This window comes from Quercus robur, chromosome 11, assembly GCF_932294415.1.
Source record: "Quercus robur chromosome 11, dhQueRobu3.1, whole genome shotgun sequence".
NCBI classification, from domain to species: domain Eukaryota; kingdom Viridiplantae; phylum Streptophyta; class Magnoliopsida; order Fagales; family Fagaceae; genus Quercus; species Quercus robur.
The window spans coordinates 4,596,492-4,619,545 of record NC_065544.1 but is presented as its reverse complement, the minus strand read 5'-3'; the positions used below and the strand labels follow the sequence as shown (position 1 = coordinate 4,619,545).

The 23,054-nt window shown below is 33.5% G+C and overlaps 2 protein-coding genes across 3 annotated transcripts in view; one reads left to right on the top strand and one right to left on the bottom strand.

Annotated features, from left to right (window-relative positions):
- Nucleotides 1-6,240: 6,240 nt before the first annotated feature.
- LOC126704641 (anther-specific proline-rich protein APG-like) lies at nucleotides 6,241-6,714 on the top strand. The gene has a single exon (XM_050403678.1). The coding sequence runs from the start codon at nucleotides 6,241-6,243 to the stop codon at nucleotides 6,712-6,714; it is 474 nt and encodes a 157-aa protein (XP_050259635.1).
- Nucleotides 6,715-10,927: 4,213 nt separating this feature from the next.
- The window catches only part of LOC126707407 (protease Do-like 7), a 104,074-nt gene continuing 91,947 nt past the window's right edge, over nucleotides 10,928-23,054 (bottom strand). Inside the window, exons 9-25 of one of the 2 annotated variants that reach the window (XM_050407021.1) lie at nucleotides 22,510-22,575; nucleotides 22,343-22,399; nucleotides 21,994-22,059; nucleotides 21,151-21,258; nucleotides 20,272-20,352; nucleotides 19,339-19,388; nucleotides 17,697-17,862; nucleotides 16,429-16,938; nucleotides 15,352-15,534; nucleotides 15,160-15,265; nucleotides 14,749-14,919; nucleotides 14,550-14,677; nucleotides 14,249-14,476; nucleotides 13,468-13,683; nucleotides 13,090-13,247; nucleotides 12,527-12,638; nucleotides 10,928-11,492 (exon numbers count right to left, since the gene is read on the bottom strand). In XM_050407021.1, coding sequence (XP_050262978.1) covers nucleotides 11,316-11,492; nucleotides 12,527-12,638; nucleotides 13,090-13,247; nucleotides 13,468-13,683; nucleotides 14,249-14,476; nucleotides 14,550-14,677; nucleotides 14,749-14,919; nucleotides 15,160-15,265; nucleotides 15,352-15,534; nucleotides 16,429-16,938; nucleotides 17,697-17,862; nucleotides 19,339-19,388; nucleotides 20,272-20,352; nucleotides 21,151-21,258; nucleotides 21,994-22,059; nucleotides 22,343-22,399; nucleotides 22,510-22,575 — 2,583 coding nt within the window. In that variant the 3' untranslated portion in view covers nucleotides 10,928-11,315. The remainder of the gene's footprint in view (nucleotides 11,493-12,526; nucleotides 12,639-13,089; nucleotides 13,248-13,467; nucleotides 13,684-14,248; nucleotides 14,477-14,549; nucleotides 14,678-14,748; nucleotides 14,920-15,159; nucleotides 15,266-15,351; nucleotides 15,535-16,428; nucleotides 16,939-17,696; nucleotides 17,863-19,338; nucleotides 19,389-20,271; nucleotides 20,353-21,150; nucleotides 21,259-21,993; nucleotides 22,060-22,342; nucleotides 22,400-22,509; nucleotides 22,576-23,054) is intronic. The other variant, XM_050407022.1, reaches the window with a different exon arrangement.

Sequence of the window (23,054 nt, the reverse complement as noted above, 5' to 3'; positions counted from 1 at the left end):
ACCAATGAATAACCCCCATTGGTTGGGTATCAGAATCAAAACATAGTTAGATTTTTTAAAATCATATATATCAAATCATAGTTTCAACAAAAATATATCTCATTCAAATACATATATATATGTATATAATTATATATTCAGTACTCAATATATTTGTGATAATTCTTTATTTTTTACTCTAAATTAATGTAGCTAAAACAATTAAATAAAATTGTAACAATTATAAACAATTTTTAGTAGTTAAAATACAGTAGTATAAATAAGATAAAACCAATTAGGATAAGATTATTTACCTCAATTAGCTCACTACAAAAGAACTTCTCCCTAACACTTCCTCTAAAATCCTTAGATATCACCTAAAAATATATTCAGGCACCATTTACTCAATAATCAAATAATTCAAGAAAAACTTATAACGATACTCAGTCAAAAGAAAAACTACTAATTAAGCGTTTGGATCACATCCACGTTTGGACATTTTGCGTTTCAGCCCCTTTTTTTTTTTTTTTGAACTAGCGACTGGTGTAATGTTCATGAGACATGAACAGTATATCAAGGCATATGAACAGTATTTTTTAGTGTGAATAGTTACCAAAAATTTTTTTTTAATTATTTTTAGCTTTCAATTTTCAACAAAATAAATGATATCTAAACATACCCTAAAAATATCTTCCACAAATATCTCATACCCAAAAATTGTCATATTCTTAATATATCTTCTTTATTTTTTGCCACCATTAATGCCCTAGAGATAAGGCCAAAACTCTTAGTACTATATCATACCAGAAGAAAAATAAAAGACTCCTGGACACTATTACTTTCCTCCTCCTTTTTTATTTTTTTATGCCACCTGCCACCATTATCATCTTTTGAGACGATGATAACTCCAAGTACAAGTTAGGCATTAGCCACCAAAAAAATAAAAAAGAAGGTACAAGTTAGGCACATGGCCTTACGGAAAAACAACAATTTTTTTTTTTTTTTTAATTTTTACGTGATGACGTGTCAGAACTCAAAGCCTAGGCGCAATAGTTTTTTTTTTTTTTTTTTTCATCAAATCCCCTGCTTCAGCACGGTTACTTAAAGACTTAAATACATTTTTTTAATTTTTAAACAATTTTACACATATTTTCATACTCTTTTTTACTCACATGTATTAAAAAAAAAAAAAAAAAAAACTGAAAACAGTTGTTTAAACACATGTACTAAATGAGCCCTAAGTTATTGAACATAGAAAAATCTGCAGTAACAACGTCCAGTTTACCGAAAATAAATCCAAACTTTTCTTCATTTGCATCATTAAGGGTTTGTTTGGCAAAGGAGTTTGAGTAACATTGTTTAAAATGATGTGGAAATGTGGTTTAAAAAGTGTTGTTAAAAATATGTATTTATAGTATTCATAAAGAGATAAATGTGTTTGGTAATGTGTTTTAAATAGATATTTTGGTGTTTAGAAATATGAAGTTGTGTGTTTGGTAAGTGTGTTTTTTTTTAAAAAAAAAAAAAAATGCCACCAGTACTGTTTCTCTTTATTTCACATCAAGACTAAACACGTGGGAGAGAAGAAACGGTATGATTAATTATATGCATGGGCCCAGAGCACAGTGAAACATACACTCAAACAAGCTTGAACACAACTCATCTCATGTGAAACACTTGCTCAATTAACGCTTGAACACAACTCAAACAACAGTAGTTCAAACTCACATACCAAACAAAGATTTCAACATGGGGCCCACCTGTTTGGGTGTTTAAACATAAAACAACGTTGCTCAAAATGGGCTATCAAACAGGCCCTAAAACTCTTGAATAATTAAATAGTTTCAGTACTGGCCAAAATACCCACATAAAAATAATATTTTAATTCCAAATAAAGCTTAGATTTGACAAGAAAGAGATTCTTAGGCTCTTACTTCAATTATGAAGTCAAACCTTCTTTATTTGAATATTTTAGGTAGTCTCCTGACTCTCATTTCTCAAAATATTTGTTATTATATGCTGATTTAAATTAAATTATATATAGCTAGGATTTCAACCTAACCCCTTAGTAATATTAATTATAAAATTGACCCTCATAAACAAATTTAATTAAATACCCCTCATTTTAAATCTTTTTTTTTTTTTTTTTACCGGGTATTATAGAGAGTATACAAAAGCTATGATGCTTGGTATTGTAATAGAGCAATACATCTTTTAGCAAATTTTTAAATGGTGATACAAAACCGGATGTGGGAGCTTTATATATATATATATAGAGTTTCAATTCTAGCCAGTTTTGTTATATATAAAAAAAATGGAGAGCCTATTGTAAGCGCTCTTAAATGTTTAAACCAATTAAGGTATATTTTTGTAGCCTCAAAATAGGTTACACATGTGAAATGGATCAAGATCTTCTCCATTTGTTTCAAAATATGGAAAACCTATGTCATGATAAAATTTTAGTGTTTTATAAATCCAAAAGTGAATATAGTCAAAAGTGGATATAGTCAAAAGTGGATATAGTGTAGATTTTATCGTGAGCTAGAGATTTATGAGAAAATAAATTTGTATCATAAAATGGATATATATTTGACATTTTACAAATCAAAATATAAAATTATTAATAATAATAAAGGATTATATGTAACTGTTGCATACATTCCTCTCACATGGGGTGAAAGAGATGTTAGATGCAATGGTTACACAAAATAATAAATCGTAGCGGTGGGGGAGGGGCCGAAAGGGAAGGGGAAGAAAGCTAGAGGAGGCGGTGGGTTATAAAAAACGAAGCAGATGCTAATTTAAGATGTGCATGCATGGTAGGGACAGTACCGTGTGCTTGTGGATTGTGAAGCTTCTCAATCACCCATCAATAAGCATGGACTAGTTATTCCTAACTTTTTGTCTTCTTTATATAATTCTATTCAAGACCCCATTATCCATCCTTTTTCCTCCCACACATTTTTGTGGTGTTTATGCATCTTTCACAGACTTGTTTCAGTTTTTTCTTTTGTTAATTAATTGAAAGATCACAGCAAAGAGATTCTGACACCTCCTTTTGGAACATAACTTGCCCACATGCATATATGCTCTTTCAATAAGACCCATAATTAAGAAACCTAATAACCCACTCGATCTAAGAGATGTAAACAGCAGAAAATAAAATATAGAAAAGATAAAAGCAAATACTTAAATTTAAGTGGCTCCCCCAGAACTAGGGTTATGTACACAAAATTAATGTAGTTTGTTGTAACTGTCACATTAAAAGTTATGGATCATTAACATAGATATAATTTTTTATTACTTGAACTACATGTCATTCTCATGTATTCTCAAATTCTAAAAATACTCCCCAATAATTATACTTGCCCCAATTTTGGGGCTCTTGATATAATTAACATAATAGATCAGACTCCACATACATATCATCACGTAGGCAACGACAATAATTTGATAACATGACCAATTTAATCATTTATAAATATATATATTTATTTATTTATTTAGCTTGGTTAGAATCGCCTACTATTATCAGAACTCCTCCCCACCCCTCAACCCCTAGGTATCAATAGACCATGTCAGTGATCGGCCTATATATGTTAGTTATATGCTCTTTTATATATATATATATATATATTTGAAGGTTAAAATAAAAGAAAAGAAAAACCTTGCCCCTTAAGCTAGGGTTGATTGCATAATGATAATGTCATGACACTTTTCCAATTTCAGCTGGAGTACTCGTGGGAATTTTGCTGAGAATTCCTTGCAGGGAAAGAATGGTGCCTGCTTCGATGAAAAGATGAAAGATAAATAGCTAATGCCTTTTTGATCAGTTGCCAGAGTATATGATTCCTCTACGCTACTAAAAAGTAACCTGAACAAACTTTGCAACAACAGATTTCCCTCCGTCCCTTATTATTCACTTTTCACCATTGAAATGTTGCCAATAACTTTAGGTCCTTAGATCACCAAATTTCACTTACCAATCACCACAGACTTGGGACTTAATGGAATATTAAAGAAGAATGCCCCGACACTATTTGATGGTGCATTGTTGTCTTTTCAATAAGAAAGTGATAGCAAGGAAACCTGTTTCTTTAGCAATTTAACTCTATTTCAAAAGTATACATCAAAATTAAAACTCAATAACTTGATCTAGAACCACTCTTTTTCATCACAAATTGGTCTAAAACACATTAGTACTTTGTCGTAATGCTCTTAATTAACAAGTTAACAGTCAATTCCTATGATTGAGAATTACATGATTACTTGAAAAACACATTAATTAGAGGAAACAAAAAAGTGTGTTGGGAGAGACAGATAAGAGAGGCAGAGATCACATAAAGACCACAAACAAAAAGCTTTCAACTCCCTCTACTACTTTACTTGATCATGAAATTATAAGATGAAAATGGAGCCCTTATATTATATGAACAATTAAATGATTATAGTAAAAGGTTCAAGCCCTTATAAATTAATTCAAAAGATTATAATAATAATGGGTATTATAAAAGCCCAAGTGGAAGAATAATGCCAACCTTATACACTTTATATAAAGTGCATGATGCATGCATTCTCTAGTTGGAGAGACATAAAGCAATCTTAAGAAGTACGCCCAAGTCTCTTAAATCTTTGAATCAAGCAATTAAAAACAAACTTTAGAGATCCTACAAATTTGATTACAATTCTTATGGCTTCTTTACAGTTTTATAGGGCATAAAGTTGTTTGTTTTTGATATTTTTATTCATTAAAGAATTATTGAGCTAATGGTTGATCTTTCTGTGTCCGACCCTTGTAACAAAGGATGGGAGCTAATCATTGGCAACAATTGACGATATCCATAGCCCAAACCAAATGACATGATTATTGGCAGTTTTTCTTTGTCTATATATAACATAGGTTAAATTTCTAATATCACTTTTAAAAAAAATCATAAATTGATGTGACAATAAATATAATTCATATTTTATTAATAAAATAATAAATAAATTACATGATTAGTTTTTATTTTGTTTATAAGTTCACAGTACTGGTAAAACCTACGTAATAAAATATACAGTAATTGTAGCTAGCTATTTTCATTTTGTTTTATATAGCATTCGCCATCTTAGTTAATCCTATAAAATATTCTTCTTAGTAAAAAGTAGTCCCGGACAATATATAAACAGGAAAATATTGCCACCAGATGTATGGCAAAGGGATCTTGTACCTATTGTCTGTAGCTTTTTTTTTTTTTTTTGGTTGAGGAATTGTCTGTAGCTAATTATGCTCATTAAAGGTAAATCTCTTAAACCAACGCTAGAAATCAGAGGGAAAAGATTCTAGCTAATTTTCTGATAGGGGCTGTTGTACGTTGATAATATTCCTATGAACTACTTAAATATTGTTTACAATTATGGAATTGAATTACCACTTTTATGGTTGGAAGATTGTTATTAAAAGTATGTCTAGATGATGTAAACTCACTTCAATTAAGCTATAAAAATCTGTCATTTCATATATAACAAAAACAGAAACAAATTAAGTTTGGAATTACCATAATTTCTAAGCCTACTAATAGTAAGTAGTAAAGAAGCACGCCTACCCTAAAGCCCCAATTAATTAAAAGGTCGACATAAGGTCCCCTACATTTACAACAGCCACATGCAATTCACTTTCAAAACCATTGCAAACCCATTCAAACGAGGATCATCATTATAACAAGTCCCTCTCAACAAACAACTCCATATTTTCCCAAAAAGTTACATGTATAGTAAAATAAATTTGTTGTAACTTAAGTTACTAGAATTTAATTTCAATCACTAAGGTCTTTTATTTTTTTAATTGTTGATGTAAATTTGTGAACAAATTTATTAAAATTTCTTACATTAAATGTCATAATTTGCATGTGAGTCGAACATGACTTAATTTTGATTAAAAAAATCAGAAGAAAATTTTGAGAAAATGACCATTTCTCAACCTATATACTTCATTTTTAATTTTCTTACAATAAGATTGACACATTTGGACAAAAGGGGTGAATAGAAACACAAACAACTTCAAAGAATCTAATTAAACACCAAATTTAGACCAAATTGAATTACCTAATAGCTAATGCTAATAGTATATAGAGCATGTCCTTTAGCATCGAACATTCCCCATGCACCCAACGTAAGCCATTTACACCCAAAGACTCCTCATTCCACACATCCACCTTTCCTACTCTCTCTCTCTCTCTCTCTTAAACACATTACCAAAGAATCAGCCTCTCTCATCGGAAAATGATATCTTCAACACATTGTTGGAGCCCTCAAAAACTTCTTATGATGCTTCTTTTTCTCTTAACATCATTTTCATTTCCAACAAGTGCCACAGTTTCTCAGAAGCTAGACCAAACTCCGCTGCCTCAAGAAGCAGATACAGAAGTAAAGTGCGGTTCATGCCCTTGTTCCAACCCATGTGTCCAGCAGCCTCCACTACCGCCACCATCTCCGCCACCGCCACCGCCACCACCAAGTCCAACTCCAAATAATCCATCCACACCGTATTGCCCTCCTTTGGCACCACCACCACCAAGATTCACTTACGTCACAAGTGTGCCTGGTGGAAATTTGTACAACACTGATCCAAATTATCCAATATATAATACTTGGGTGTATCACTCAAGTGCCGATCGGAATATGATTGTGGAGCTGTTGCTTTTGCTTGGTTTTGGAGTGTTGGAACTTCTAGTGATTTGGGAGACTCTGATATAGACCTGAGAACTTGGTCAAGATTGAAGGTCTTGGAAATGGATACATATATATTAGGTCTGTTCTTATAGTTCTTGTCTAAATGTTATAACATGAATATTGGTTTTTTTTACTATGTTATTATACTTTTGTCCTCTCTAACATAGGTGGTCCATTGTGGAGATCAAAATATGTTTAATCTCTTATTTTTTTCATGCAGAAATAATTGAACTTTCAATTTACCAAAATAAATTAATACAATTCATATAGTTGTCTTGTGTATATCTTTCATGTAAGTGGGGAACACTAAAATAATTATGTGTTGCTACTTGAACTTGGATAATTGCTAATAAGATGAAGGAAATTAGAATTATGCGTTATGAAGAATGGTTGCAAAAGAAAATACAAATTAATATAGGAGGTTTAGATAATGTAAGTGTTGATTATTATTGTGCTTGTTAATTTCTTCAAGGAGGAAAATGATCCTATCCATTTTAAAAGGATATATTTCATGTTCAAAATACTACGCTATTTAAAGCGTGAAAATATTTATTTATATTCAAGAAATAAAATTTAATCTTCAATAAATTACTATTTTTTTAATTTTCTATATCTGTGTTTTCATTCAATCCAATGCCCAAATCAAATTTCTTAACTTGTGCCACGGGTTTGGATCGTGTCACAAATCTGATCAAATATATTCAGATTTTGACAACTTAATTATGAAGCTTGAAAAAAAATGAGAACTAAATTCGACCAAAAAAACCCCAAAAAACTTAAAGAGGTTCTGGTTGCAGGGAAGAATAAATAAACCCAACAAATTTACCTTTTAAAAAAAGCTTCAACTTCACTATTTGTCAATTGGGCCAACACTCCCTGGCGTCAGAGTTGCTCTTTATTCGGTTTTAGCCACCGGCCACTCAGACACTATTAACCTATCCAATGTCCATATGTATGATATATGTGTCACTATACGAGATAGGTATATATGACGTACACAATCAATTTAAAGTTTTGAACCACCCTCATTGCTAACTCAGCTTTTACTCTTTCTTAATGTACTTACAGATCTTAGGTTTTTCGGTAGGAGGAAATAAAGTTTATCCAGTTCTTCGATCACACAAACCATTTGTCATAATTTATTAAGACGGCCAACAATTACTTATACATATCTACTATTTTTTCTCTATTACTCAAAATCAACCACATTAAAATTGTAGTAAAAATTATGACACAGAAATTGGATGGTAGATTTTGTTTAACGCTTGCCTCTTCTAATTGATCAAGTTGGATCAAACATTCTGATAATCATGAAATTATATGCTACAACAAGTCAACAACAATGTGTAGTTATGATCTCACAATATTCTGCCCAAGTTTATTTATCATAAATCGAATATAAATGTTTCAGTGATGATAAACCAACCCGCCTGTTGGAGTGGAAGCTATTTTGTTTCACAGTAAGACTTGAATGATTATCCTTATAACCTTGGTAGCTTTTATGCGTTTTAACTTTTATGTCCATCCCTAGTGGGGTACACAGTTTGATCAGTTGTCACTTACACTGTAGTAAATGTTTGAAACACTGCATAAGAATCTAGAAATGAGCATTTATAACTTCAACAACATTGTTGCACTTTCTAGATGTCAGTGACTCTCAGTGATCACAACCACAAGAAGAGCTTTAAATGAAGCTCTGTCCCAACATACTGCAGCTCAGAGCAAGTTAGATAAAAAGTTAAGTAATTTTAGTAAAAGAATACAGGTAAATGTTTGTGCTTAATTATGTGTTCGATAGGAAAGAAATGACAATCAACCTTCTAGAATCTACTCACTAAATTAGGGGACCATGGTTTCACAGCTTTCTGAATACTAGGGGCAGCTAGTTGGCCTTGTCCACAATTAGGTGAGCATACTATATAGCACGTGTGATTAAAAAGAGAGAAAAAAATTCGGATGTCGCCGGTAAAGAAATTTAACTATAAAATGGATTTGGCTTTCCTCAGTTGATTTTAAGTATTAGAGGGGATGCATGTCTGTTCTGTGTTCCATCCTGTATTTTTATCTACAAGAGGGAAGTCTTGCTCATGATAAAAGACAACCATTCATGTGACTAAAAAAAAGTGTGGAATTTTAATGCATTGAAGGTCAAATAGAAGCATTTGATTTTCCAAGTCGAAAGAACTATTTTGATAAATGGAATAGAATAACAAACAGACATCTAGGTCATGAAAGCATTATTGAGTATCAAATGAAGGTGAAGAGGTGAATGCGTGTGGGCGTTTAGGAGCCATGTAATGGACTCGAGATTAATGATACAATTCAATTAAGAGTTTGTTTGAAATCCGCTTATTTTGTTAAAATTGAAAATTTTTTGCTGAGAGTGTTGTTGATAAAAGTAAAAGTTAGTTGAAATAATATAGCGGAACTCATGAATAGTACCAAAAAGTGCAATTGTACCCATAAATAGTAGATAAAATAAGCTGAATAGTAAAATAAGTTGGCAAAATTAATCATACCAAACGGGCACTAAGTACTCTTAAATGTGTATGACATGAACAGATGAGACACATATCCTAAATATTATATACAAAGAACTAAGCAAGAGAATGTCAACCTATGATGTCTAAATGTGAATGCCTCAATGATGCACCCTTCAAGAGTGCATGACATGCTTTCCATCAAAAAAAAAAAAAAAAAAAAAAAAAAAACGTATGACATGCTTTTGACAATTTCATCCCAAAATGCAACTTGTGACAAGTGACAACCACTTCCTAAAACCAACATCGGAAATTTTCAAGTATGATGATGCCCTAGGATTTCTAACTGAACATGAAATGAATTTAATGACCAAGGACAATTAGTACCATAAAGCACATACCATGAAATTTAATCAAACTTGAGTGAGGCATTTTGTTTGACATTTGGTGAGCTAGATGCAAATTGGACATGAAAAAGGTTTGTTGCAATATGAAACAACCCAAAACTTTACACCCAATTCCAAAGTCACGCAATACAGTTGATCTTTGAAACAAAGAAGCCCATCATTACAAGATTGTGAAAAATGACAAACATGAAAAACATCTCACAAAAATTGGCAAACAAAATCACCATCGAAATGATAGGGAAGGAAATGTCACTTGAATTCAATCTAAATCCATGCAGAACAAAAACTCATAACATCCAAAATAAAAGATGAAACAAGAACATGAGAGAATGTAGGAAATCCCAAATTTTGAAACCCAAGGTTCAATGCAAAACTTCATGAAGTTTGATCTAAAATGAGAGGATTAGAGACAATGCCATAGCAAAGATGATGTGTGAGGAGTTACACTCAAGAATGTCTAGTCTGTCTTTGTCTATTGGATCACAGACATGTAATCACACGACTGATTACTTACCGAAACTCAGACATGCAACTAAACTTAAGCTTATGTAATTTATGCGCACATAAAAGTGCAAGTTTAAGCTACAACTTATGCTCTAATAATGATCTAAAAAAAAAACTCATCCTCTAATAATAATCTAATGTAATATGGCCAAACAAGGTTTCCTTCTTCTTTATTTTTTTTATTATTTTATATATAATTTTAAAATTCAAGAAACAAAATGCAACGCAATTCAAAACATGAAAAACAACGCATGAATGCAAACACTAATGTAAAGTTGTACACACACTGCTAGCGTGTATGATGGATATGCACCCTAGGAGCAAAAACAAAGTACTGAAGAGACAAAAAATATACCAATAGCCTTCCTAAGATACTCAAAGCGAAGACCAAAACGGCCGACTAATTGGTTTTCGGTGTCAACAAATTCTAGGGACAACTTGTGTTTCCACGAGTTCATAATTGGTCTGAGAGAGTTGAACAACGTAGTTCTTGGAGATGATGATGATGGCATTGTTAGTACAATATATTAGTGCCTCCATCAATACCACAATCATTTAGCAATTGTTTCATCCACAGGAGTTCGGGTGCAACAGCTGCCAACGGCAATGCATTCCGCTTTAGCGGTGGACAAGAACTGACTTCTTTCTTCTTCTTTTTTTCTTTTTTCTTTTTTTTTTTTTCCTTTTTTTTTAGATTAGTCAAAAAACAGGTAGAAGTAGATCAGCATAATATATTCTCATTCCTCGCAATACAAACTTTGTCTTGCTTGTTGCTAATCTTGCTTTGTACTCTTGTTTTTTGTTTTTCTTCCTTTTTTTGGTGTTAGATCTATTAAAAGGATGAAGTAGATAATAATAATGATTTTTACTTTCTTTTATCCAACATTTTTTTCTCAGATGAATTCATTCGCTAATTCACTTGTATTTCAGTAACAATTCACTTGTATAACTATTCAGTATATAATCATCTTTAAACATAAAATGACTGGACACTTTATGAATATAGCTGTGCCCGCCAAAATAAAATGTGCCTTTTACGGTCCTCTCTTTGTTGAAAAACCATGTTAGCCCAGCTCCATTCCAAAATAACCATGTCCTACCAGAAGGCTGCAGCACCTGTTTGTCACTCCTTTAACCATGGATAGGTCAGTACAGTTCAGTCGTTACACACTTTATGCTCATATGGTCCTTCCTCCCCCAAGGAAATCTGTCCAGCCAGATGATAATGCTTATTTCAGGCATTACTGCTTCCTAATGACTTGATTACCTTACGCCGCCACATTGCAGTGTCAGGATTAAATCTCAACTCCCATGTAGGCCAGTAGTGCAAGTCCTGCTTCAACGTTAGTACTCGAGGCTTCCCATTCAGGTGAATTGTTCGTACACGGACAAACTCCCCATGTTCTAATTCCTGAATTTATGTAAAGAGAATCTTCATAAATAAGTATATGACTTGGTATAACATACCTACCAATCTGATGACAGAAGAATTAAAATACAAACACACTGTTATGGTATAACATTTCTGCTATTGGTTCTAAAATAACAACAAAGAATATCTGATGTAGAATTACCAAAATACTAATTGTCTGACCAATAGTCAATTGTGAATATATTTTCTGCCCTTGCTTGACTATGTATATACAGTATGTCTGACTCATGCATAAGTTGGAAGCACGAATCAGAAAATCATCATTGACACTTCATATGCACTGTAAATAACCTCTGTGCATATAACAAACATAATCCATATGGAAATATACAAGTAACAATGAAGTGATATGCAAAAATCATAAAGATTTTTATAAAATTACTTGAATAATAACCATGATATCTCCCACTAATATTGCCAGAGTTAACAAGGTGCAAGCTTATGTCAGTAAAAGTTGACTAGCTCTGATAATGCTTAGTATCTTGTTAGTCAAACATACAATTAGCTTAGCACATATAGCCACAAGATGTCAAAGGTCCTCACAGCCCTTATGTCAAAGTGAGCCTTATGAAAGTGATTCAAATGCAGTTTTACCCAAATCCCAATATAAATACAAACAAGACCCATGCACCGTGACTTTGCTAACATTGAATGCCTATACTTTGGCCTAAATTAGTGATCTGTGAAAAAAAATGAAACAGAGATTTTTTTTAAATCATTTTTATTCTTCACATTGGCATTAAATGCTCACGTCACTTCCCTTGAAATTGGATGACCATGCATCCAACATCACATTGTATTCACTTTCAAAGCATCATTGTAATTTTTCAAAGTAGCTATCAACATCAAATATTTAAATCAAAGGGAGAGAAAGGAGAAGGGGGGAAAAGTTAGTGGATTAAGGGGGCATTGTCAAATTTTCAAGCATCACAACCACAGGCACATTCACGCACCCACACATAGACAACATATAAGAAGAGAGAGAGAGGAGGAAGGGAAGATTGTGGATATACCTTTGTCACATTAACAAAAGCATCTAAATCAGGAGTCAGTTTCCCATTAACTTCAACAATCCACTGAAGTGCATACAGACCATACCTATGCACTGGACTGCCATGGCACCACCTGATAAATTTTAGAAATTGTCAAGCATACTCAAGTAGTTGAAGCTTTAACGGTAAGTAATGAAATTTTATCAGAAATGTAAAAGAGTGGTGCAGGGTGATATTAATATTCAGTAAGTGACTATTTCAATCTCCAAAGAGTATGGGAGGAATTAGCAAGTTGGCCTGCACTCAAGGTAAACAGTGGGTAGAAAATCAATAACAGTCAATGTTTTGTGTTGGTTGATGCGCATCAGGCTGAACACTTGGTACCCAAATTGGCCTAATTAAGAACTTTTGTGGGTGCAAAACATTTCTGTATAACACCATGAGATGAGCATTTAGCAAAGACTTAGGTTGAGCTAGTCAATGGGAATGCTAACAGAACATCATTTATGCAATTCCTTAAAATTATATACCCCTTCACATCAGGAAAAGCATGGAATACTTGTAAATTCAAACAAATTTCATACCTTGACACATACACACCATGACCTTCTTCAGGAAGAAATCCAAGAGCACGAACTGCTGGATGAGGATCGTGAACAATACACCCACACCAATTTATCACACGTGTTGTGCCATTGCCATCCCTAACATCTGTCCCCACAAGAACATCGATTTCACGTCCCTGGAATCATACAGATCAATGTATGAATGATGATTCATTCAATAGCTGATTCGATTAATGTATTGATTTATTCAATAGCTATTTCTTATATCAAAAAGGATTCAATGCACAACAATGTGAAAGAGGCAAATATACCTAGGCAATACTTTCTTGAACCCCTGCTTCTAAAAGAATGTAAAAGTAAAAAACAAAAGCCACATGGGACATATTATTTGCTTACCTGCCGAAAAATGGTCATGTTAAGCTTCCCATCATTGTTGTCACATTTGTCTAATGCTTGGCAAGCATTTTCTATGTCAAGGAAGGATGTAACTGGCTCTTTGTTGATTGCCAAGACCATGTCTCCTTGTTCTAATAAATTTTCAGCTTTTGATCCAGCCAAACAACCTTTCACACGTAAAACCTGTCGTCTAATTGGATCTTTCTTGACAAGTGCCTTCAAGGAACATTCACCAATGATTAATTACAAAAATAATGAGTTTGGTAACCAAAAAGATTCATTCAAGAAGGAAATGATGTAAAGAGACCAAAACATGATCATAAAAATTAGCTTATCACATCTAATGGTGCACCATTCCAATATCTAAACCTAGAAAATTTTGATGATGTTTAGCCATAGCAATACATCAGTTGAAACATCCGTTAGCCATTAAGGCTGTTTCATCTATGTCTACATGTTTTCAGGAACCAAAATATTATGAGCAAAGTGAATTTTTTTTTCCAGCTGAAATAGTAAGCCAGTATGGATTCACATGTGGCAAGCCACAACTAATTTATTGAGAATCCATAACTGACTCCAAAATATGTGGGACTAAAGCTTTGTTGTTGTTGAATGGATTCACAATGAAAAGAGAAACAAAGAAACAAACCATTTTTTTTTCTTTATAATAACAAAAATTAACAGCATTTACAAAGTCGAACGCAGGAAACAAATGCATTCACATTGCACACTAAATGAAAGGGAAAGAAGGATAAAATATTTTCTAAGGAAGAATATGTACTTGCACCCAATCATCGCTCAGTCCAAAACTTCGGGCCTTTGATAGCAATGTAGGATAAAGTTCAACCTCTAAAATTCTAACAAGTGGCATTGGCTTTTTGACACCATTTATGAGAAGAGGTGGCCCATGTGCACCAGATAAGATTTTGTCAAGGACTTGGCTGATTGTATATATCGGGATTCCTCTGACAAATTGATGATCCTCAGACGAATTGCAACCAAATTTCAACTGCAATCAGGAATTTATATGTCAGATTCATGCTCCGATGGAGCACATCAGAAAAATCAATTTAACAATGAACCTTAGTTTTTTTCTTTTTCATTTTCTTTTTTTTGGACCGAGTGGAAACCTGAGTTGAAAAGCTTCCCCAGATAGCTTGGACCCTTCCTTGTTCATCAGTTAACACCCCCGAAAAAGTACTACCAAAATCTGATATCATACATGCATAATGTCAAAATCTGGATGAATAAGATCTACTTTGGTAATGAAAGTACAGTTACCAGTATCAAGCTCGATGACTTCCATATTGGTTGCTCTGTACCGTGGACAATCAGCTGAGCCAATATTCAATGCAGCACATGGATTGGTCACAATGGATTTTCTGGATGTTGCTTGGAGGCTTCTACTCAACCCCACAAGATAAACAGAGTCACCACGACGTAATGTAGGCTCTGTCTCAGAAAGTATGAAAATTCTTCTTCAATATGCATATTTTAGGTAAAATAACTGTTAACATATTTGGAAATTAATACAAATATAATAATATTTGCACACATGGAAGAAGACCAGCTGTATGAATGATTCAAACATGTGACACGCCATAAACATAGAATTGTATCAGAATAGGGAATCTGACAAACTCCAAATAAAGTTGAACAAAGAGAAATTAAAATTAATGTAGTCAAAATTACCTGGAAGTAGTTCAGCAGCACGCACAACTGAGGCGCCAACAGCTCCCAGAGCAGAGGGATCATATGCAATGAGAGCATAATTATGAACAGGATGGAGAAAAACCACCTATATAGAATGTAAACAACTTAAGCAAGTAGCAGATTTTTATTTTATTTTATATTTTTAACTTTTACTGACGCTAAAAGATTTACCTCCGCAGGTATTTCAATTGGAAAAGCAGCAAAGGACAGCATCACATCGGATGAAGATATTGCAACTGTGTTCTTGTCAACCACGACAAGTCCCATGCTTTGAGAATGATGTATAATGACACCAGTCCCAAAAAAATGTTGTGAGTGCACACCATCAAGCATACATGATGGTGGCACATGGACCTGCAGGTATAAAGACCAACTTACTAATAAAATGTAAGCCCTGGAAAGAAACACTTCCAACCATCCATGCATATATATATTCACACATATACAAAGTTTCACCTCAACAATTGAATAAAAGTAGGTTATTACAATTTTGAACAAGCCACAAAGGTAAAATCAGTAGTTTTTTTTTTTTTTTTTTGATAAGTAAAAAAAAAAAAAAAATATATATATATATATATATATATATATATAAGAATGACTCTGTGAGCAAAATATAAGTAACAAATATAAAAGAAGGAAAGGGGCCTTTAAACCCAAAATCTATTGAAATAAAAGCCTCATGTCCCTATACATTTTCATCAGATAGTTCCAAATAAGGACACCCTAAATTTTCTGATATAACCTAATAAACGAACGGCACAATAAAAAATCATATGGATGGATCGACTGTCAGTGCCTAGTGTTGTATATTTTGTTCAAAACCAGTCCCAAACCCGGAAAAAGAGGGTTGCAGTGCATTGATAGCAAGTGTAAGATTTAGTCACTTTTCATGAATGAATTTATTATCATCTTGATTGAAACCATGTGATAATAACATTCAAATTAACATGGGTTCTCAATTGTATTTGTAGGCAAGGTCATCTTCCAAGACAATTCCAGATAATTAATCATAGAAGGGCTAAATTGACAAGCTATTCTTTAAAGGGAAACAATTAAAGGGGTACTTGACTCAACTTGTGAGCAAGATTCAGAAAGCTAAAGTGTAAAGCCACTTACTATTTAAGTTTAACTTAATATGAATAAAGCAAAAGGCATCACAAACTAGTAGGGTGAAAATCAACTAGCCTGGTCAATTGAATTAGGCAGGCACTTGAAGAAAATATGATTTAATATTTCTAAGAAAATTACCTCAAACATTACAAGAGTGGGCTCTATCACACGTTCAGGAAATGAAGCATTAGCTGCTGTCACCGTTGCACCTTGAAACTCTCTTAAGATATCATTTTGCATAGTATTAGGATCCTCCAACTTCACTTCTCTGGTTTCAGGCAAGGAACAATCAGCAACAACATTGCCTTCAGCAGACAAATCCTCTTCCACTCGTCGTTTCTTTAATCCAACAGGGTCATTCCCAGGACGTGCTTCATCAGAAGCATCTTCACAATTTGTTTCCATACTAGTAACACCATCAGTCAACTCCTGGCCGTTACTTTGATGTATATGTTCTATAAAATTACCCTCACCACCCATTGAAATTGTCTGGCTTGCCAGAGCCCCAACATCATTGATACCAGAGGATGGTAGAAGGGAGTCAGTTTGAAAAGCTGGCTTTGCAGTCCATAGACCAGTGCTATCATCACGAGTGTATATCTGTGGAGGGGCATACCATTCATGCCGATCAACTGTGACAAGTACAGACTGAACCCACCAGAAGAGTCAGAATAGTAAGACAAAGAAGAGGGTGGTGAAACAAAAATGCTCATAATCAAGTTAGAATCCAAAAGATGCAGGGGGAATCTAAGAGTAAATGTCAATGCAACAATAAGTACATAGCATAAAGCACACGACAGAAAACCACGGAAGGACATTTAGTGTCTCTCATGCTTATAAATGCTATCATGTAAACCAAGGCTTCTATGGGTCTGAAAATAGCACATCTATGGACTAAAATTCAGTGGAAATGAATCTTTTTTTTCCTCATCCAAAAAAAGGAAATGAATAATTTCAGATATTAACTATAATGATATGAGGATAATAAATACCACTGGGACTCTAAAGGCCCATTCACTAGAGGCTCATTTTTATACAAGTAAATGACCAAAGCAACATCAGGCTCACACAAGCTGAAAGAACCAATAGACCTTATGGTCCATAAACCTAAAAGAAAGCCTTGACTGATTTAATCAAATACAACCGATTGGGCCTTCTCACAAATACAATTATAGAGATATTCCAGTTGAAATCAATTTGCAAAATAAAGAAAGCCACAATAAATCAAATAATATGACTGCTTCCCATAAACACTATTAAATAGTGTTACCTATTTATTAAATCAATTAATTATTGAATTAAACCAAAAATAAGAAATCATTAATAAATAATAATAAGTACCAGTTCACTGTGCTGATAAATTATCAATTTGATCAACAGAAGTGTAATAACTAATCATCATATACCTTCCTTCGGTGACGATCCGTGTAGCTTATATACTCCAATGGTACTCGAACACCCCTAGACAGCTTGGACAAAATTGAAATTAGTTCCTCAAGACATGATATTTCTTCACCCGCAAATTTCTTAATGATGGCATGGCGAGGAACTCCTGCCCTAAAGAGCATATATCTGCAATAGGTAAAACAATTGGCCCATTACATTAAAAAGGCATAGAGTGGAAAGAAAGCAAACACAAATTGGTTCAATTTTCAAAATAATTAAATTGCACGCCCATATTGTAACATAAACTCATGAGTCATGACATGAAAATATAGTGCAGCAAAAAAGTTCAATACAGGAACATTGAGCCAAGCTACAAATTCAAAATGCCCTATTGAGATTCTCGACAACTCTGGCATAATTTTGATGATCACTTTTCAACTCATTCCACACTAGTATGTGAATGGATGGAAAAATTTTACAATGAAGATCATCAAAACAGTGGATACGTTGCCCCACTCTCTATTCTGTCACCTTTCAATGATGCACAGCCCATACGTTCGCCCACTCTCTTCCAATATGAATTCAAACAATTTTGATTCTACACAGAAAACACGCCTTCCTTCCCATCCCTCGTTTCTATAGTTCCGGACTTCCAGTAAACCCTAACAAAAAGAAGTAATAAACAACTACTGCCTTTAACCTCACAGACTGCCTGTTTTTGCCATGGGAACCGTGGCAGGGAGAGTTCAGTTAACAGCTGGTGTTCCCTTCAAGGACAGGAAGCATTACGACATCACTAGATTCTGCCTTTCAATATTTAAATTTATGTTAGTGTGTAGATTTGTATCTGGGGACTCCAGATAGTTATAATCTTGAACCTCATGCTATCGCTTATCAAAATAAAATTAAAAAAATCTTGAACCTCATGCTATCAAAACTTATAAACAAATGAATTGAAGGGTTTTACAAAAAAAAGATTAAATAGTATAAAAACATCAACATCAAATGTAAAGAAACAGAAGAACAGAGTTTTTCTATCAGCATCAAAGGAAGTGTAGCAGTGCTTGCAGAACAGTCATAAAGCACTGGGTGGAGCTTCTAAAATGTCACTGAGAAATCCTCTTTGGCAGCTACTAACAAGATAGGCTGCTCACATATTAAAAGCCCAAAATAAGCTTGTTTTCTGCAGTGAACCACTCTAGGGAACTACTGAAAATTATACTCCCTCCGTCCCACTTTGTTTGTCCTCTATTCCATTTTGGGATGTCCCAAAATATTGTCTTGTTTCTAAAAATAAAAGTCATTAATTTACTAATGTTCCTGTTATACCCCTATTTTAAAAGTCATCAATTTTTTGATAAATTTATTTAAGGGTAGTTTTGGAAACTTATGCATTTTTAAAAGGTAGACAAGACAATAAATAATGTTCCCTTAAAAAGTTTGACTTTTCAAACAGGACAAACAAAGTGGGACGGAGGGAGTACAAGGAAATCAATCTTCTCTAGATATTAATTAGTGTCAAGTCTTAAATTTTATTATCAATATATATAGAATACAAACTAGAAAAGATCAACATTTGTTTGCATACTGTACATGACAATTGAAGAATAAGTCAAACTAATTAGTAATGTATATCTTAGTACTAGATCTGATTAAACTTACCCTGGTTCTGCAACATATACAAGACCACAATTGAAACGGAAATTTCTAGCCTGCATTGAATAAATTAAATGAGTTACATGTCTGCTATAATAATTAAGGGTTGTATATGAAAAGTAGTTACCAGAAAGCAACATTGACTAAACTACAAGTCAACAAAGCTAGGTCAACAAGTTTGATTTCACAATAATAGAAGGTAAAAAAAATAAATTAAAAAAATAAAATAAAAAGTCTCATGAAAAAGAAGAAACTGATTTAACCCAAAGTTTCATTTCTTGATTAATGGAAAGTTTGAACTAAAAGTATTATAAAAAGTTATAAAAACCCCCAACCAAGCTTGTCACATGCAACAAATACCAACAATTCTCCCATATACGGTGCTATGATTAAGGCACCAGATAACTAAAAAGAATGTCAATTGGGATGAAAGCCAAGGCACAATAGCATAAGCAGAAATGACTTTCAAAAAAGCACAGAAACAAAACAGGATTATTTATGTGGGCCCTCTATAGTTGAAATAAGGCTTAGCTATATAGTCTTTACATCATCTTATTATTATATATGCGGGCTCTCTATAGTTGAAATAAGGCTTTGCTACCTAGTCTTTACATCATCTTATTTAAGACGAAAAATTAAGGCAAACATGCAATATTCTTTTCTGGCTTTGTAGCCACACAGTACCTCTCCCGATTTTTAAGGAGTGTCTTGAGCTCAACTTTCATGGTATGGATGTGTTGGGCTCAAAGTTTATTCTATTAATTCGCCAACACCATCATTGAAAAAGAAAATGTACAGGACTTGCCAATATGAAATACACATGCACATCCAATCACAGAAACTGATGCATAAATTGAGAGGAAAATATCAGCAAAAATAGATGGACAGTAAAAGTTGACACTCCAAAGAATTGAGCAAGAACTGCTAATCCCAACCTACCTGTTGATATGAAAGAGGGTGTATCACCGCACCACTTACTTCTAGGAAGTAATCGGGAGTTATTGAATGTAAATCCTGGACCTAAAATATATAAAGAAGACATTAAATTTTACATTAATAAGATGAAGCAAAATGGAAACTACCATACAAATATCCCCAAGTAGCTAGTACATTTAAAACATATTGTATCAACGAAACCTAACATGCCAGTGAAGGTGAGAGCTAGCACATACTGAGGATTTAGGTAAATCCATGGACTAGATGATTGATTGAGCCAGCCGAAACCAACCCAGAAATTTATGTCTGAGGTGTAGGGTTGATATTAAATCTAGTCACATGGTACATATTCATATTGATGTGATAGAGTATTCAGATTAGAGTTTTGAAAGAATAAATTAGTTATCTTCTCTTTTCGGCTTTTAGTTTTGCTCCCTTTCTTGATTATCTGAATCTACCGAGCTTCATTTCATTTCTCAGGGATCCAAGCCCACTTCTGAACATTGCAAAGGACCTTTGCTAAATTGGCCCACAGTCTAACAATCTTGGGTCCATAGTTTTTAGCTGTCAACCTCCATTTGGATTACATCACTTCTTCATGCCACTCCGGCCATTATATTATAAACAAGCATCATTTTTCACTTGGTAAAGCTATTGCTAGGTGTTCACTGTAAGAGCCACCATCCTAGACCATGCATAGAATGGTTCTGGCAGAGTTTGTGAAATCAATCCCAAATTACAGATATAGGCTTCCATGTGAGTCTCTCCAGGATCAAGTTCATTATTTCTCACAGCAAGCTATCTACCAAGGACCTGTGTAAACTTCTTTTCTAGATAAACTGAAAGCAGTAACCAATACTTGAACATTAGCACAACCCTTACCATCAAGCTGACAGTCAATGGTATGCCACCCCTTTCTATTTGTAATTCAAGGTTCTGGTTGACACTGTCATCAATTAAAGTCTCCAACTTCAGGAATTGGGTAATTACCTGCATTAGGAGTTCCACACGTTAAAGCAACTAATACAAGTAATAGCTCCACAGTAGTAGAAAACATTGCCTGTATATGAACTAAGACATGATTATTCAAGATTATTTCACTCTGTGATGTAAATATAAATTTTTTTTATATAAGTAAAGATAAATTTATTAAATAGAAACATAGACAGTATACAAGAACTTAGAGGAAGTAACTTAAGAATACAGTAGCTTAGTATCTCCCCAAAATAATAATTTTTTTGATAAGCCCAAAATAATAATTACTTACACGCAAGTCCAAAAACTCCTAATATATTCAAAGATCTATGTCCATCTAACGACATCCAAAAGAAACTAGTTCAAATGATATTGCACTACTCCTCACATAAATTGTTGCCAAATGGCATATGGTCTAATTCCACATATGCAAACAAAACAGTCACAGGATATTGAGAATGAACTAACGTCCAACAAAGGTATGGCAACAAAACAGAAAAAGGAGAACATTGGGTCTTGTTAGAATCTGCTCCCTGGAAACAGTTTTGAGTAGCCTGCTCTAAGGGCTAATCCTGGAAGCTTTTCTATGACAACAAAACTGGTGGTACATTTTAGTAAAAGAGTTTCAGTTTGAAAATAACAATACAGCTACCAAAACCGTCCAGCAATTACAAAACACAATTAAAATCATACAGGAACAGCTCATAGAATAAATCAATGTAATCAAGAATAATTCAAGACATTACTTACTTCCCCATTCACACGAACAAGCACATCTCCTGGCTCCAAATGCTTATGAGCCGGGCCACCTGGGACCTGAAACAAGTCCACACCAATTAGTCAGAAAAATATTACATAACAGCAACAACAAAGCCTTAGTTCCAAAATTTTGGGATTTGCTACGGATCCTCAACAAACTCGAGATCGGCAGAAACATTTCCATTGCTGGGATTTGAACCTTAATCCCAAATTTTTTTTAAATAGAAAAATGACATAATATTACCTTTAAAATAATATGAAAATTAGCACGCAATTGAGCATTAGAAACACAAAACATACTTTATCCTTTATAGGTAAAATATCAAACAAATGTACTTACCACAGAGTCAACGATGAGCATGCCAGTTTCCCCTAGTGGAGATGCATTCCGCACCATCTAAACAAGTCAAAAGCACAAGCATAACTACTCATTGAGGAAACCCAATTTTATCCGAAAATATATATAAATCATCACTGGAAACAATGTAAAATCAGAGAACTAAAGACCTGCTCTGTTTCACTTTGTAGACCAAGCCGACGTGTCTCATCAAATCCTTTATGAACAAATGTTACCTATACCATGGATTAAAGAAGCCACATCATGTAATAAACCCTCAGATATTTTATACAAAGATTTATTGTTTATGAATAAAAGCACTTACATATATACACATTAATCAAATATTTATATATAAAATAAAATTGGCATAACTAATTGAGCATTTTTTAACACAACTCCGTGTGATGCCACTGGCATATAAGGATTTTGAATTGAAAACCCTCACTAACAACCACTTCAGAGATTAGGAGGAAAACTCTACTTTGAAGGCTACACAAATGAAAAATAATTTCATTACCATTTTCTAGATTCTAGGTTGAAGTTTTCATCTCTCTATGACTCAGTTTTCACCACAAGAAAAAACAAAAAAAAACAAAAACAAAACAAAACAAATCAAAAAAAAAAAAAAAAAACAAAAACAAAAACAAAAGAACTAGTACATGCATGTGGTCCATTTACGTATTTCCCAAATAAGTAAATTAGGTCAGTGATC